The sequence below is a fragment of the Gobio gobio genome (genome assembly GCF_949357685.1).
Source record: "Gobio gobio genome assembly, chromosome: 1".
Classification (NCBI taxonomy): domain Eukaryota; kingdom Metazoa; phylum Chordata; class Actinopteri; order Cypriniformes; family Gobionidae; genus Gobio; species Gobio gobio.
This window is the reverse complement of record NC_137097.1, coordinates 47,861,580-47,877,593: the sequence shown is the minus strand read 5'-3', so window position 1 is coordinate 47,877,593 and position 16,014 is coordinate 47,861,580. Positions and strand designations below refer to the sequence as shown.

The following is a 16,014-nucleotide window of genomic DNA, read 5'->3' as shown; positions in this document are numbered from 1 at the left end:
TGACATGTACAGTATGTGTCTGTTGGAAGTCGCACCTGCTGAAGGAAGAAAAAAACAAACAAAAAAACAGTGTGAACCAAAAATGTTTGCACCAAGCTGGCCTTGTGATAGTGGAGAAATCTAAAACATTTGAATCAGAGACAAAGCAGTTAGATGGAACACTTCCACTGCAGCGCTCGTCTCTTTGGTGCTGCAGACTGATGTTTTATTGCACAAATGGAGCAGAAAGTTGTTCTCATTACTGGATGCTCTTCGGGGATTGGGCTCAGCCTTGCTGTGCATCTCGCATCAAATCCGTCAAAAACCTACAAAGGTAACTGATGTAACAATACAGTGCATTTCTGTGGTACTTATCTGACATGCATGTCTGAAAATAACAGTTAACGTTAGTAGAAAGTGTGCTTTTTATATAGTTACAATCATTGTTTAAAACAGGTGTGAGTGATTATCGATGTTGTTTAGTTTATGCGACCATGCGGAACCTGGACAAGAAGCAACGGCTGTTGGAGAGTGTGAGAGGGCTCCATAAAGACACTATGGCCATACTACAGATGGATGTGACAGACCAGCAGTCTATACTTGATGCTAAAAGAAATGTTACAGAGGGCAGAATTGACATACTGGGTAAGCGAAAGTATAAGACATTATGCCCTTTCAAAGGGAAAAGGTGTGTCTAAAGACAAGGTTAAAAGCCCACATGAACATCGTTTGAGTTCACTGTGCTTACAAACCCCTTATTTTAAACAAAGGACTTTGGGATCAGTTATTTCATCGATTCCCTCCTGATATCTTTGTGTTAGTTTGTAATGCAGGTGTAGGTCTAATGGGCCCTCTGGAAGCTCAATCACTGGACACTATGCGTGGAATCCTGGATGTCAATCTGCTGGGCACACTTCGCACCATACAGACCTTCCTACCGGACATGAAGAGAAAAAGACATGGACGAATCCTTGTGACCGGCAGCATGGGAGGACTACAGGGTGAGTGGGGATGGAGAGAGAAAGTGACATTTTTCAAAAACATGTAGTGAAGCAAAGAAATTCATTGCAAAAATGATGTTCTTAATCAGATGTTTTGTCTTGTTTTTCCATTTCTGAAAAAACGTCAAGATGTCACATTTATTTATGTAGCACTTTGTTATTTTCCTGTTTATTTCTGTGAAGCTGCTTTGACACGTGTTAATTATGGAGAATTCATAAATTATGAGCAAAAACAAAACAAGCTCTACAGGAGACAATAGTGTCATTATCCAGATCAATTAAGTTCAGATTTTGTTCTCGCTGACAGTGTCGTGCAATTGAAGCAATATTACTGAATATTTGTCTTTTAAACCCCAAATGAGCAAGCCAAATGAGCAACATCCATAAAACAAGATTGACCTATAAGAAACAAAAATCTCTCTTGTTTCTCTTACATCATTGCAAAATGCTTTTTTTGTTTTGTTTTAGTGACGTGAAGGCCAAGTATGGTAACCCATACTCTGCTTTTAACCCATCCAAGTTAGTGCACACACATTAGGAGCAGTGAGTAGTGAACACACACACCCGGAGCAGTGGGAAGCCATTCACTGCGATAACCGGAGAGCTATTGGGGTTTATGTGCCTGCCAGTATTAAGAATCGAACCCGCAACCTTCAGGTTTCAAGTCCGACTCTCTAAGCAGTGTTTCCCAACCTTTCTTCAGTCATGGCACCCTTTGAAAATTCTCTCCATTTTGTGGCACCCCCCCGCATACGTTACGCTAGGGGTGTAACGGTACAGATTGCTCACGGTTCGGTTTGTATCACGGTTTCGGTACGGTTCAGTATTTGCTATGTTCAGGGAAAAAAGGACTACTGTCAAATAAAAATAAAGAAAATAATAAGAAGAAATAATTTAAATCAAGCAGCAGCAAAAATAAATATTATTGAGCAAAGATAGGCCTACTAATAAAATAAACTATGCTTTTCAGGTATGCTACGTCTAACATTAGTTTTCAGGTACAGAAATTGATCAAATGTAAAATAACATTGCATATTTGACTGTATAAATAAAAAATTTATCCTATTAAACTTACAAAAGCTATTCAATCAAGAGCAGTGAGTGATGTCCTTGTCTTTTGTTGTTTGACATTAAACAGACAGCAGTAAAGGCTACTGCCCCTTTAAGACCTAATGCATGGATATGCGTCGTCTTTATCGACTGTATAAAGTTTACTTAAGGCATATACAGACTATGTCTGCTAGGATACTCATCAAGATGGACATGTTGACATACTTTTGTGTGAGTTTGTCCGTTCAAGAGCAAGACTTGAAACAGAACTCAATATTTGCGCGCTTTGAGACGTGTGCGCGCTTTCGGATGAGTGCGCGCGCGACTTCTCATTCGCGTCTTCTGGCACTACACCCGGGTGATGACGGCGAAAATGACTGGTCACATTCGAACATACGGCAGCACTTACATAGTTTACAAAGTTCACAAAGAGAGAATTATTTGAAAAATTTGAGAGAGAAAAAAAACAAAACAAACAAAGACATATATATATTTGAAGGACTTTTTTACACTGCACCCCTGCTCTCGTCAGACGGCACCCCGGTTGGGAAACACCGCTCTAACCATTAGGCCACAACTGCCCCTTTTCCAAGCTTAAACCTCAGTAAATCCTGTGACATTTTTGCTTGCAACAAGAAATCCTAGAATTTGCTAATGGGGTTGAATAAAATAACTATGTTCTCTGTTCAAAACTCAGGTTTACCATTCAATGAGGTATACTGTGCTAGCAAATTTGCAGTAGAGGGCGCTTGTGAGAGCCTGGCCATTCTACTCCAGCACTTCGACATTCAGTGAGTATTAAATGAGTGAACATATTTGTACTTGTATAACCAAATAGAACCTTTTTGCCTATTAAATGTTCTCCAGATAAATTGCTCAGGCACCCATACAATTTGTCCATCTGAACATTCCGTCTCCCCTGCTGCAGTGTGAGCCTGATTGAATGTGGACCAGTCAACACAGACTTCCTGATGAACCTAAAGAGGACTGAGCCCAGCGATGAGGCCCTGGAGGTTGACGCACACACACGCAGCCTGTATGATCAGTACCTGCAGCACTGCCAGTCAGTGTTCCAGAATGCAGCTCAGGATACGGATGACATCATACAGGTGCTACATTCAGCACTGGCAGCAAGAACGCCACCCTCTGAGCGAGGGTGAAGGACAGTGTCTGCTCTAAACAGTCAAAACCTGACAGAGTGATCAGATGCAGAGCTAAATAAATAAATATAGACTTGAGTTGTAATTATTTTATAATCTTACCTGAATATTATTGTAAAGCTTCCACTAAGAAAAAACATCTATTGTGAGTAAACAATTGGTCTAGCAATACGATGAAAAATATTATATATAATATTATATTATATAAAATATTATAAAATAAATCGTAAAAAGCAATAGTATATAGTAAATATAATACTGAAATCACATGAGGCCCTGTTTACAACAATGGCACATGTAATTATTTAAACTGAATGTCAACATAATTTAGATTTAGTCTGTCCAAACAGCTTTGAGGTTAATTGTTCTTTGTGAACTTTGTGTCTAGAAAATAGTGATCTGTGACAACGTGAATTTAATTATTTTTGATGAAATGTTTAAATCTGAATATCAACATATGTGTGTGCGTGTATATATATATATATATATATATATATATATATATATATATATATATATATATATATATATATATATATATATATATATATATATATATATATATATATATATATATATAAAGTGCTGTCAAATCGATTAATCGCAATCAAGCACACCTAACAAAAGTTTTTGTTTATATGATATATGTGTGTATATATTATTATATATATATAATATATAGCTTATATGCATACATAAATTGGTATGCGCCACACACACACTTATATAACTATAATATATACACATATTATATATGAAAACTTGTATGTTAGATGCAATTAATCACGATTAATCAACTTTTTTGAGCACAGCATATATATGCACTGTATATTATCCCAGTAGTGGCCTTTTTGATTAATTTTACATTTTATAACAACTAAATAGTTTCCATTTATTTCCCTTAACAACACATTGTCTGATGTATAATCAATCTGTACATGCTAAACTTATATCTAAACAGATTTCCCCATTATATATTAGCTATTTACCAATTGTTTTATAAGATATTATATACCAAATATATTGCCTTGACCATTTTAACATATTCCATCTTGCTCTTATTTCCACTTTTAGGTATATCTGGAGGCAATAGAAGCACCGACTCCATTCCTCAGATATTACACTAACAGAGCCCTGCTACCCATGAGCAGCCTGAAACTCACCTCCATGGATGGCTCTCAGTACATCCGAGCAATGAGCAAGCTCATCTTCTCTGCACCCAATACAGATCCACAGATATGATGCTAATTCAACCAGTACGATTCTTTTCATAAGCCCTCAACTACAAAAAAAACAATACATTTACATTTCAAAAGTTGTGACATATTAAGCATTCAGCTGAAACTGAAGTGTTTCTGCTGGTACTTTATGCTAGAATCACTAACATACTCTGAATAACTGTGATTTGTACAACAGAGGCAGTGAAAATAAAAGCTTTGGGTGTTTTGTCTACCAGTTTGTGTTCTTCTCTATACCTCAGCCCTTGAGTTGAAATTCTGTACAGAGTTCAGCACTGTCCGGTCCCTTTCACCTAAAACCGTCAGTGTTTTACGTTTTTCTTCATTTGTTTACAAGAATCAGAGAACATGAGGGCAGAGCACTCTAAATCTGTGAAAGGTCAATATTTTACTCTATATTGTGAGCGTATCATTCAAGGACACTGATCTTGATCGTCACATGCAGACGTCACTGATTGTCATTCTGATATATTCATATAATTTCAGGTCTATAGCATAATGAAATAATAGCTCCTTAACCTAAGTCAGTTATGAAAACATTGTGTGATACTTTGCATAATAATAGGAAATTACCTTTCCTTTGCCTTTGGAAGGAAGGAAGATGAGATAAGTTCATTGATAAGGTGCAGTAACATATACACATGACGTACTAATTTGCGTGTCACAGTATCCTGACTATATTCGGTCTTCCTTCGGGACTCAGGGACTGTAGAATAGGATTAGATCTAACACGATAGATTTGTTTTGGTGGGACAGTCACATAACCAACTTAAGCCACTTAATGCAAGGATCAGCCATTGCAATGCGTGGGACTAGTTCAAAGGTTTGAAATAAATCAAAGGGTTGACCCTTTTAACCCTTAATCGCCCCTCAAGTAGGGTTTACGTTTGAGTCCCTTGGGGTCAGATAGACCCCAAACTTTTACAGAGCGATTGCATAAGGAAATATAATTTTTTTACATGGAAAACTATATATCATTTTTTATATTTACTTCTCAACTATACATTTATGCTGTGTTTTTGTGGGTATTTGGTAGTTTTTTACCTATTTACTGCACAAATACTTAACTATGTCATAAATTGGCTCATTAAAAATCATTTTTTTATAAAAAAAAATCACTTGAATGATGATCTTAAATAAATATAAATAGTTTTTGGACATTGCTCTATGTGTTAGGGATAGAATACCGCCATCTGTAGGTTTGTGGAAAAACTTTAGGAATTATAGTTAAAGGTCCCATGGCATGAAATTTTCATTTTATGAGGTATTTCAACATTAATATGAGTTCCCCTAGCCTGAATATTGTCCCCAAGTGGATAGAAATGTTGATCGGTGTAAACCCGAGTTCTGGCTGTCTCTCTCTGCCTTTGAGAAAATGACAGGCCAGACGAGCCAATCCTGAAGTCTCCTGGTTTGACGTCCAAGCAGGAGCGGTTTCCTCCCTTTCCCCCGCCCAGAGAATCTGGCACACCCATGCAAACACTCGAGATCATTAACGTTACTTGTGAACGAGTGAACACTGGCAGTTTCTCAGTGTTTGGATGTACAAATGAAAACAGAAGTCTTTCTTCAGTTCCTTCTGATCTGTGATCATTGATTTCTTATGTGTAGCTTATTATTTATTATTTGTGGACACGCAGCGGCTTCTCTCTCTCCCGACAGAACTGTGTTTTCGTGTTTTCTATCTTGTGAGTCAGTGTTTTTGTACGTCCTTGTCGCGTCTATCTGTTCTAAAATGGCATACAGTCTTTTCTGTTTAACATCAGCAGTCACATCTTTAGAGATAAACTTCACGCACGCCGAAGCTCGGCCTCCAACATCCCCGACCCCCAGTACTGCATCTGGAATCCCCGACCCCCAGTACTGCATCTGGCCCACAGCGGAGGCACCAAACGCGGCGTGAGATTAAGCAGAAGGGGGGTAAGCGTGAGCATATCTGGGCTAGGCTAGCCAGCTTTCCCCACAATAAACCCCACAATAAACAGATTTATTCGATTACAGCTGTTGTGTCTTTGTTTGCGCTGTGTAACGTTACTCAATGCGCGTCAATGACGCTATTCATATGATTGGAACATATCTAGAAATAATGCTATACTCAACACTTACTAACTCGTTCATCTCGCTGTAATGGTACATTGCATGTGTTACAAAGTTGGTAGAATAATGATGAAGAGGACTCGGTGTGACTGGGACTCGTGTTTATTCAGATCTCTCAGATACAAACACAATAAACTCGCGCTGACTGACAGCGCTCTCATAACTCAGTAGTTACTATAAATAACTTTGTTAGCAATCGCTTCGTCTCCGTGATGTCCGGTTCGCGAACGAATCATTCTTTTGAATCGGTTCTTTTTAGTGAACCGAACCAGTTCACCAAATCGGACTGAATCGTTCTAAACGGTTCGCGTCTCGAGTCAGCGCTGATCCATAATTTACTAAAGTTACTAACTTTCTGACATGAGTGACAGCCCCTCCGACTAGAAATAAACTAATAACCTGAAGTATATGCTAGTAACTACAACAGTTCACCCTGAACTGAGACATGCTGAGAGAACTGATGAGAAGTGAACACAGGTCCATCCGTCTCTCTGGCAGACTCGTGCCTGCTCGTGCCTCGTTAAACCACGCCCCCTCCGCTCATTTAAAATGCAAAGATGTCAGCCAATCACAACAGTGGGCGTTTTTACTGAAGTCTCACAGCAGACACGCCTCTTGAAGCAGGGCATTCAGCCACAGGGCAAACAGCAGTATAGAAAAAATGCCTTTTATTTCTAAATTATGACATTTTATGATGTAAAAATCATACTAATAATATAAGTACACCTCAGAAAACACTATAAAATAATAGAAAAATGCCATGCCATGGGACCTTTAAAGAGAAAGAGAGTGCAATGACCACATTATCCACTAGAGGTCCATAGGGAAGTTATGCAAAAGTTAAGCTGCCTTTCATCTTTCTTTTATTTGCCCTTTTCCCTCTCTTTCTCATGATTGTTCCATGTTGCATTTGTGCTCTAGTATTTGTCCTTCATTTATGTATGGAATTTTTTCAGATTTATGCCAGTTTTGTTGATTTTATTTGCCAGTTTCTATAAAAATGCTCTCTGTTGCAGTCACACACGTGTGTGTTTGTGTGTGTGTGCGTGTGTGTATGAGACAGAAAGTTCGTTCCACTTTGTGTTTATGCTCTAGGACCAGATATTGATATAAATGTAGACATTTTCAGATTTATACTGGATTTAGTTGATTTTTTTTTACAAACAAAGTGAAAAAAAAAGCATTTTTTACATTTTCCCATTCATTGCCAAAATCCAAAAAAATGCTCCAGACACCTGTGTTTGTGTTTGTGTGTGTGTGCGTGTGAGTGAACATGCTTGTTCCATATTGCATTTGTGCTCTAGTATTAGTACTTCATTTATGTATGAAAATCTTTCAGATTTATGACAGTTTTGTTGATTTTATTTGCCAGTTTCTATAAAAATGCTCTCTGTTGCAGTCACACACGTGTGTGTTTGTGTGTGTGTGTGTGCGTGTGTGTATGAGACAGAAAGTTCGTTCTACTTTGTGTTTATGCTCTAGGACCAGACCTTGATATAAATGTGGAAATTTTCAGATTTATACTGGATTTAGTAAAAAAAAATTATTAAAAAAGTGAAAAAAATGTATTTTTTACACTTTCCCATTCATTTTCAATGTGGGGTCAATCTGACCCCGAGGGACTTAAACGGTAAAAATTTTTTTACACACCTTTAGAACAACCAAATCAAGCCCAGATTTTTTGTGCATGTTTAGATAGATTATTTAGGAAAAGTCACAGAGTCTCATGGCCCTGAGATGAAGGGAACACTTTTAAAAAATGGAGGAAAAGTCCAGTGAGGTCAGCTGGACCCCAAGGGACGATTAAGGGTTAAGGTCATAATACATTTCAATAAGTGGAATAATACCAACAGAATACATTGAACTTTCTTGGACTTGTAAGAAAATAAGACTGATATCTGACCCTGAGAACTAAATATAGATATCAAATTTTAGCAGTGGGGCCATTTTAGCTATACTGTGTTTGATCTTGAGCATGTCATAGTCATGAAGCAGCTAGTGTATACAATGTGTGTTCCTAATAAAAGCTAAATAGTTATAATGACCAAGTGTGTAGCGCATTCATTGCTAATATAGCTTGCACGCACACACACACCTCTCATGCACTAGGTAGATAAAGTAAAGGTGTATCATTGACTATGTGTTTGTGGTGTGTATGGCAGTGCCAACTCAACTGAAATTGTGGACTCTGATCTGACTCTGAGAGAACAAATTTTCTACATCAAGACCATCCTTACAATGTCATGGCTGACGTTCTAGGTATTACACAACACAAATGAGCTGCACTTTGCAATCCTGTACGGACTGAAAAGTTAACATTTAAGCCTTTCTGTGACGTCACCTCAATTCCAACTGAATCTGCCTTATCAGGATTATTTCTGTTCCTATGGGTTAATGACATGTTGGGCCAGGCTCAGGCAGAAGTGCATGATTCCTCCCCTCCAATCATTTAGATCCTGTTGCCTCTGTTCTAGACAGGTTATCATGGACCATATTCTCTGTAAAACACTTTTGATGGCAGATGACACATACAAAAATGATAATAATTAAATGTAATATTCAGGGTCAATCAAATTTTTTCAAGTATTTATAGAATGCAACAAAAACAATTCTGTAGAAAGGAGACTGTTGGATGCCATTAAATCCATAACGCAGTGATCCTCAAACAGGGGACCTCAGCAAACTTTATCAAGGGGACTTCAATATGACTTAAAATGGTTTAAAATCAGAATGCAACTATCGTCTTTTCTTCCATATAGTGGCGTATATCGAAGTGAAACAGCTTCTTGAATGAGAACAAATTTAGTTTGTTCACTCTCAACATCTGGTTTACATCATGGTCTTGGAAAACCTGTAGGTACTGTAGGCTATATGAGTTGAATTTTTAATAGTGTAATTTCAAGATCTTATAACTCCATGGACATTTTTATATATTTAATTAATTTACATTTTTCTAGTTATGCTAAGCTCTAAAATATTTTGTAGAAACAGTAAAGATTTACAGCAGGAATTTGAATTTTTTTGGAATTGCGCTCGTTTTGTCCTGTTTAGTAAATCTGGCCCTTTATCTTTATCTGGTATGGAGGGCTTTGGAGTCAAAAAGGTCGAGAATCACCGTCCTAAAGCACATTCTCTCCTTGTTCCAGACAGTCGACTCGCCAAAGGGAAAGCCCTGAAGGTGAATGACTTCATAATCGTCTAAGTACCTGTGGGAGTCGGTTCTCAACTCCTCCTCTCAGTGCGTCACTCCACAGCTCTGCCCTTAATAGTAAAGCCCTCCACACTGGCGTTCAGTTACAGCGAGCGGAGCCGCCGGTTATTACGGCCATTGACACGGTTATCGTTGCGCAGGGCACTTTTTTGAATAGTAGTGATTTCACAAGCTTCTAATAGCACAAATGGCAAAAAAGACCACCTCGCTTGTACTTCGGGCTCTGATGTCGGAAAGACAGTCGTGCGATGTCATGAGGAGAAACTCCAACTGCTCCCTCAGGTAAAAGCGCATAACTCAACCTTTACAGCAATTAACTTAGTATTGTAGCCTACAGGTTATTTATTTATACACACACTGACAATATCTTTGTGGGGACTCTAGACGTAATGGATATACTGTACAAACTATATCCCCTTACACTAACCCTAAACGTTACCCATCAGAGAAATGCATTTTTACATTTTCAAAAAAAGTCCACAGCGGGACACACACACACAACACACACAGCTCAAAAAATAGCCCAGACTCCTGGTATGTTACACTTTAACAATAGGCTAAATGAGCTTATATGCGTCTAGTGTTTATTTAAAATTGTTGCCGGTGTGTAAACCTGTTGAATTGGATGTGTTGTAAGTAACGTTAAGTTAGTTGTGAATTGTGTGGGAATGTTGAACAAAGCAGAAGAGCAGCTAGCGCTGGTGTAAAATCCTCCACAGGGGAGTGAGAAGTCACGAGACGGTGAAACTGAAGAGCTGCTGTGAGCGAAAAGTAGCCTACCATGAGTACCAGAAGATAAAAAAAACTATAGTATTTATGTCAAATTATCTTGGTGCGATATCGTAAATATACAATAGCGTTCGCCCACTAAATTAATTTTGCTTTTGAAAGATTTGTATTTATTTATTTAGATTTAACAAAATCCTGAAAGCGAAGCGTGTTCATCGTTTGAATAATGCAGTGCCAGTGCGCGCGCCTGCGCGCTGTTGTTGGCCGTGTGCCACGCAACTGTGAAACACGGTTACCTGTCCTTTACTATTTACTAGAATTTTACCGGGTCAACACAGAAATGTCTAAAAAAAACTGCGTCACAGCGTATTTGTAGTAAACAAACCTGTCAACATGCAAGCTGCAACCCTTTAGACATATGACAATGTTAATTGAATAACTGTTTGTTTGTTTGTTTCTTCTGTAGACATTTGAGCTCACGTGGCATCTTAGCAACCCGGCGGGTGAGTTTACCTCCTCCTTCAGCATCTTCTCAGGTGGTGCCCACCCGGAGCTTCATTAACTTATCAGCCCCCCTCATAACACGGAGAATGGAGTACTTAGAGAGCCGAAGCATTGGGTATGTACACACCACTGTCACATAAAACCATAAAATCTTCCCTTTTAACAATATCTTTGGTAACACAAGTTCATTTTCTCACCAGTTACTCACCCGAGCAGATGTACAACGTTGTTGCCAATGTGGAGCAGTACCAGCAGTTTGTGCCTTGGTGCAAGAAGTCAAAGGTCACAAAGGGGCGGAACGGGGACATGCAAGCTCAACTTGAGATCGGCTTCCCCCCTATCGTCGAACGCTACACCTCTGAGGTCACAGTCATCCCGAACCACCAAGTCCGAGTGAGTCTATTTAGAAATCAGAAAGCCATTTCAATTGTGAATGGAAGACATTATTCCTGTTTTAACAAAATAGGTAGCGAGTTGGAACTAGATTTCTTTAGATTAAGTGGTACCATGGGTGTCGGAAGGGAAAAAATGTGGGTGGGTCCTCCCCTAGAATTTTCTTTCTGGAGTAGATTCCATTTACATTTAGTTCAAATAGCCACCCGCCTTGTTTACTAAACGTCTGGTTGGGCCAGACGAAATTACAGAAGACAACAAATTATTTACAGCAGAATAATGTACATGGGAGAAAGTTGACGCAAGTCGACCCAAGGTTTCGAATCCGCCTTTTGCTAAACTCGCTCTACTCCCTTTTCCCATCACATATCAGTTTGGAAAGGCATTTATTTTCAATATAAATATTCGAAAAGTGGAAATAACACGTGTTTAATAATAAAGTGTTTATCGGTTAGGGGTATGTGAACAGATATGCGCTGAATTAGAGAGGGTAAAAGTGAGTGGGTCTAATATCATTGGTCTTAAAAAGTGGGTGGGTCTTGTCCCACCCACACACAATAGTTCCGACGCCCATGAGGGGTACTCATTTAACAAGGGTAAATCTGATGTTTGTCTTAAGCCTTCAACATGTCTGCGCACCATAGGATCAGCTTACATATTGACTAGGTAAGCTGTCTGAAGTCTGTGCATGTGTTTCAGGCGGTGTGTACAGACGGGACGCTCTTCAATCACCTTGAGACATTGTGGCGATTCACTCCTGGAGCTGCAGGCCAGGCCAAATCATGCAACGTGGAGTTCTTTGTAAGTAGTGCAACCAGCAAATACAGAGACACGCACACACTTTTACAATTTACACTCGTCAGTTTGACACTTCCTTTTCGCCCGTGCCTCCTCTTTGGTGGATTAATCTCATAATTCCTGTTCAAAGTGAGCAGAGGTATTAGACCAGATTAGAGGCTATTCTTACCACATGTGGGTTGCCTTTCCGTTTCTCCTTAAATAGCCAGTAATGAAGACAGGATGATAAGCATTCCAGTGTTAGAGGGAACTCTACGACCTAAATGTCACCGGATTAGACAGGGTGCGATGGACATCACAGGAAGACGACAGGGATTCGGGAGATTAAAGGAAGGACCCATTGAAGAAGAATCAAAACTGAATGAATGTTAGCATCAGTACAAAGCAGGATTATATAAACTAAAGCTTATATAAAACTAAAACCATTAAAAAAAAAACATTTTTGTTACTAAAACAACAAAATTACTCAAATTTAACCTGAAATTAAAATGAAAATTATAAATGTAACCGGTCTTATTGACTGCTCAGAGCGGGATCTGAACTGGCGTCTCTGGCGTGGGAGACGGGCGAGGACGCTAAAGACCGCAGTCTCTAGTGTCAGTTGCTAGAGTGCCTCTTGAGGCCAGGGGAGTGAGGTTTACACGCACAACTCTTACTGGCCTACGTCCGTTACACTTACCCCCCCCTAAACCTCAATTCCATCCGAGTCACGGCACCAAATGTAACCGGTCCTACTCAACCTGCTTTACACGCACAATTGGCCTACGTCCGTTACATAAAGAACATAAAACATAAAAAACAAATTCAAAATATCTCAATGACACTGGTACAAAACCCTTGTTGAATAAAGTAAATAAAAAAGCAAGCTATTTTAAATCATACAATGACGGTTAAAATTGTGCTAATTTTACCCATAAACCTTTGTTCCCCTCTCTAGGTGTCATTTGAGTTCAAATCTCTGCTCCACTCACAATTAGTGACGGTGTTTTTCGACGAGGTGGTCAAACAGATGGTCAACGCTTTTGAGACACGAGCAACCAAACTTTACAGCACCGGCGTCCATCGACAGCAGACTTCACTCAGAAGAGCAACCTGAGGACACAATAGACACAAGGAGTTACATTACAACCACATACATTGTTACAATTGGTCAGTTCTGAAGAAGAACTGCTCCTCTTTTTAACCCAGTTTGTTGGATTTTGGACTGTTAATGTCAGCACAGATTTTTGCTGAAAAAAGAACACGTGCTTGGAAAGCCTATTTATTTAAACCATAAGAGTTATAATTTATTGAGACGATGAACGCGTGTGTATAATTTATATCTGTGGAGTGAAAGAGGATGATGATTGTAGTAAAGTGTTTAAGGATGCTTTTTCATGTTTATGATCATTATGTTCACATGGTTGACCAAAGGGGGGGAAAATCAGCTCTAAATTATTATTCAGTGCACTTTTTCCAGACTTGTAATAAAAACTATATATTTTCTTAATCCTCTGTGTTTTATGTATTTATACGTTGTCGGAAACACACAACACTATAGTCATCCAAAGTTTAATCCTTAAAAACAATACCACAATAGGTACAAAAATATTACAAAATGTTTCACAGGATGACAGGTTTTGCACATGTATGAGAGATACAAGACATAATAGGTATGCATCACTTCCTCTTCTAGTTTAGGTGATGTCACATGCCATATTTCTTATATTATCCACAAATATGATATGCTGAACTCTTAAGCTGAAACAATACTTTATACATTCCTGAACTATTTTAACAGCATTATATGTCTGAACCCTCACAGTATCGTATTCAAAAATGTTCTTTCAGTGTGAAGTCTTGAAGATGTTCCAAGAAACTCACATGATTTCAGGATCACTTACATAAACCCCAGCTGCAAGCGGAGACCACACCCCTTTCTTTCTAAACAGCCAACTTCCTCCTGTTTCTTCAGTGTCGGCCAATCACAGATAAGCTGATAGCACCCCCTTTAGAGTGAAAATATTCAACACGATTCAGACTGACAGTTTTTTGTTCCATCTATATATCTGTCAAATGTCACATTGCAACTCATAATTGATGCGTTTGTAGCTATAGCGTTTGTTGTTCCCTGCAACTCCCGAGTTAGAAGATAAATCAGTAATTCGACCTGAATTTTATTCCAGTTATGGAATAAATTCTACTCAAACAATGCATTTTAATGCACACCGAATGCAAAAAAAGTAACCCAATTCTGTATATTATTTTGCCATTTGATTCAGAAGGGGCTTTTTCACATCATGTGGCACCCCAGGATGCTGCCTGGAACAAACCACAGAGTAATTATGATAGATCATGACTTGTTCAGGACAGGTATCTCTATTACTGCCAGTTCTGTGTGGTTAAAGTGGCACAGACATATTAAATAATCATTTCAGATTGCGTTAACACCCATTTCCATGTAAGTGTAATTTTATATCAATTATTTTAATTCGATTTTTACACTTTCTGAAGAAAATACAATGTTCTTTTCAGAGTCATGATGACAAGTTGTGTTATAAATGGCCAGTGCAGCTGTATGATGATGATGATATTTGGGTCACTCCAGGAGCCTCTCTCACTCTCAATCTGTTAAAAAAGTAATGGCACAGCCGTCCTCAACACACCTCACAATTTGAGGTGTCATTCACAATAGATTTATTTATTTACATTTATTTCAAGATATCTTAATCACAGCTTGTGCACAACTTTGACAAATGTCATTCTGCTTGGCTTAAAGGGGGGTTAAATGCTATTTCATGCATTCTGACTCATTTACACTGTTAAAGGCCAAAATGGACGTATGACGGAGGATTTCTGTACCAAATAAACTCCTTCAGGATTCGAATAAGTTTCAGAAAGTTTTTTTCCCCCCCGAGTATGGCGGAATACTTTGTATGGGCACTTCTCCCAGATGAGCACGTGTGCACATCAACCAGAGCGAGAGCAAAAGCACGGCCATCAACTGAAGCCGTCAGCAGCGCTGTCATTTTGTTTTTAGACCACGAAAATCAACAATGTCACTAAAGAAGCATGTTTCTGGTTGAGGGAAAGATAAACTTGTTCACCTTCCCAAATAACCCAGCGTTAAGGAAACGGTGGATGCAGTTGTTTTTTCCGGAGCAGCAACGGAGTTCTGCAAGTGTGTTTGTTTGTTCCCTGTCATGAGTCGAAACCTCAGGCGGGGAGTGAAACTGCATCAAATGTCTGTGTTTTGTTGGCAATCGGTGCATACATTCATATAATGTAAACAACACAAACATATAGTGAATCGAAAGTTATCCAGGAATATTGCTATGATGTATTGTGTGTGTGCTCGTGACTCTTTAGCTCCACCCACTGCATGCCTCCACGAGATTCGGTTTTTCGGAAAGAATCGGTACAGTGAGTATGTCTTTTGTAAATATGATAACACTAAAAGACTCTTCGGAGATGTGAAGGATGCAATACTCTATAGGTACTCAAGATTAACATGAGACAGGCAGAAACTGTGTGTTATGCCCCCTTTTAAGGAGGCCAAGAAAAATACTTAAACATTGATTTCAGATACGAAATAGGGACTTCCCAACTAAGACAAAACTTTTTGCTGAAGGGGGTGGACTTACAATCTCTCTTGTATCTTATAATGAATTGGAAATCATAGTTTTTTGCTTATACAACCAAATTAACCATATTTTGTAGAAAAAGAATGGTCGGTTTGAACTTATTCTTATGATAGAACAACTTATGTAAAGACAAATGTGTCTAAGGTCATTAATGTATCCACTGACACATATGCATACTTAGCAGGTGTAATTCTTTACAGGTTTTATAGCATAATTGGTCAATATATGTTA

At 38.7% G+C, this 16,014-nt stretch overlaps 2 protein-coding genes across 2 annotated transcripts; both read left to right on the top strand.

Moving 5' to 3' along the window:
• Positions 1-216: 216 nt before the first annotated feature.
• Positions 217-4,432, top strand: hsd17b1 (hydroxysteroid (17-beta) dehydrogenase 1; the record flags this gene model as incomplete). Its single annotated transcript, XM_079810597.1, has 6 exons — positions 217-313; positions 463-624; positions 801-980; positions 2,728-2,821; positions 2,959-3,139; positions 4,265-4,432. The coding sequence occupies 6 exons, from the start codon at positions 217-219 to the stop codon at positions 4,430-4,432; spliced, it is 882 nt and encodes a 293-aa protein (XP_079666723.1).
• Positions 4,433-9,648: 5,216 nt separating this feature from the next.
• LOC307124132 (coenzyme Q-binding protein COQ10 homolog, mitochondrial) lies at positions 9,649-15,024 on the top strand. Its single transcript, XM_079813171.1, has 5 exons — positions 9,649-10,018; positions 10,932-11,084; positions 11,170-11,362; positions 12,062-12,163; positions 13,098-15,024. The coding sequence occupies exons 1-5, from the start codon at positions 9,924-9,926 to the stop codon at positions 13,254-13,256; spliced, it is 702 nt and encodes a 233-aa protein (XP_079669297.1). The 5' UTR covers positions 9,649-9,923; the 3' UTR covers positions 13,257-15,024.
• The last annotated feature ends 990 nt before the right edge of the window (positions 15,025-16,014 follow it).

Excerpts from the sequence above, each read along its gene's own strand:
- LOC307124132 (XM_079813171.1), top strand. The coding sequence starts at position 9,924 with ATGGCAAAAAAGACCACCTCGCTTGTACTTCGGGCTCTGATGTCGGAA. Across the intron at positions 10,019-10,931 it reads AACTCCAACTGCTCCCTCAG|ACATTTGAGCTCACGTGGCA; the intron begins GTAAAAGCGCAT and ends TTTCTTCTGTAG. Across the intron at positions 11,363-12,061 it reads TCCCGAACCACCAAGTCCGA|GCGGTGTGTACAGACGGGAC; the intron begins GTGAGTCTATTT and ends CATGTGTTTCAG.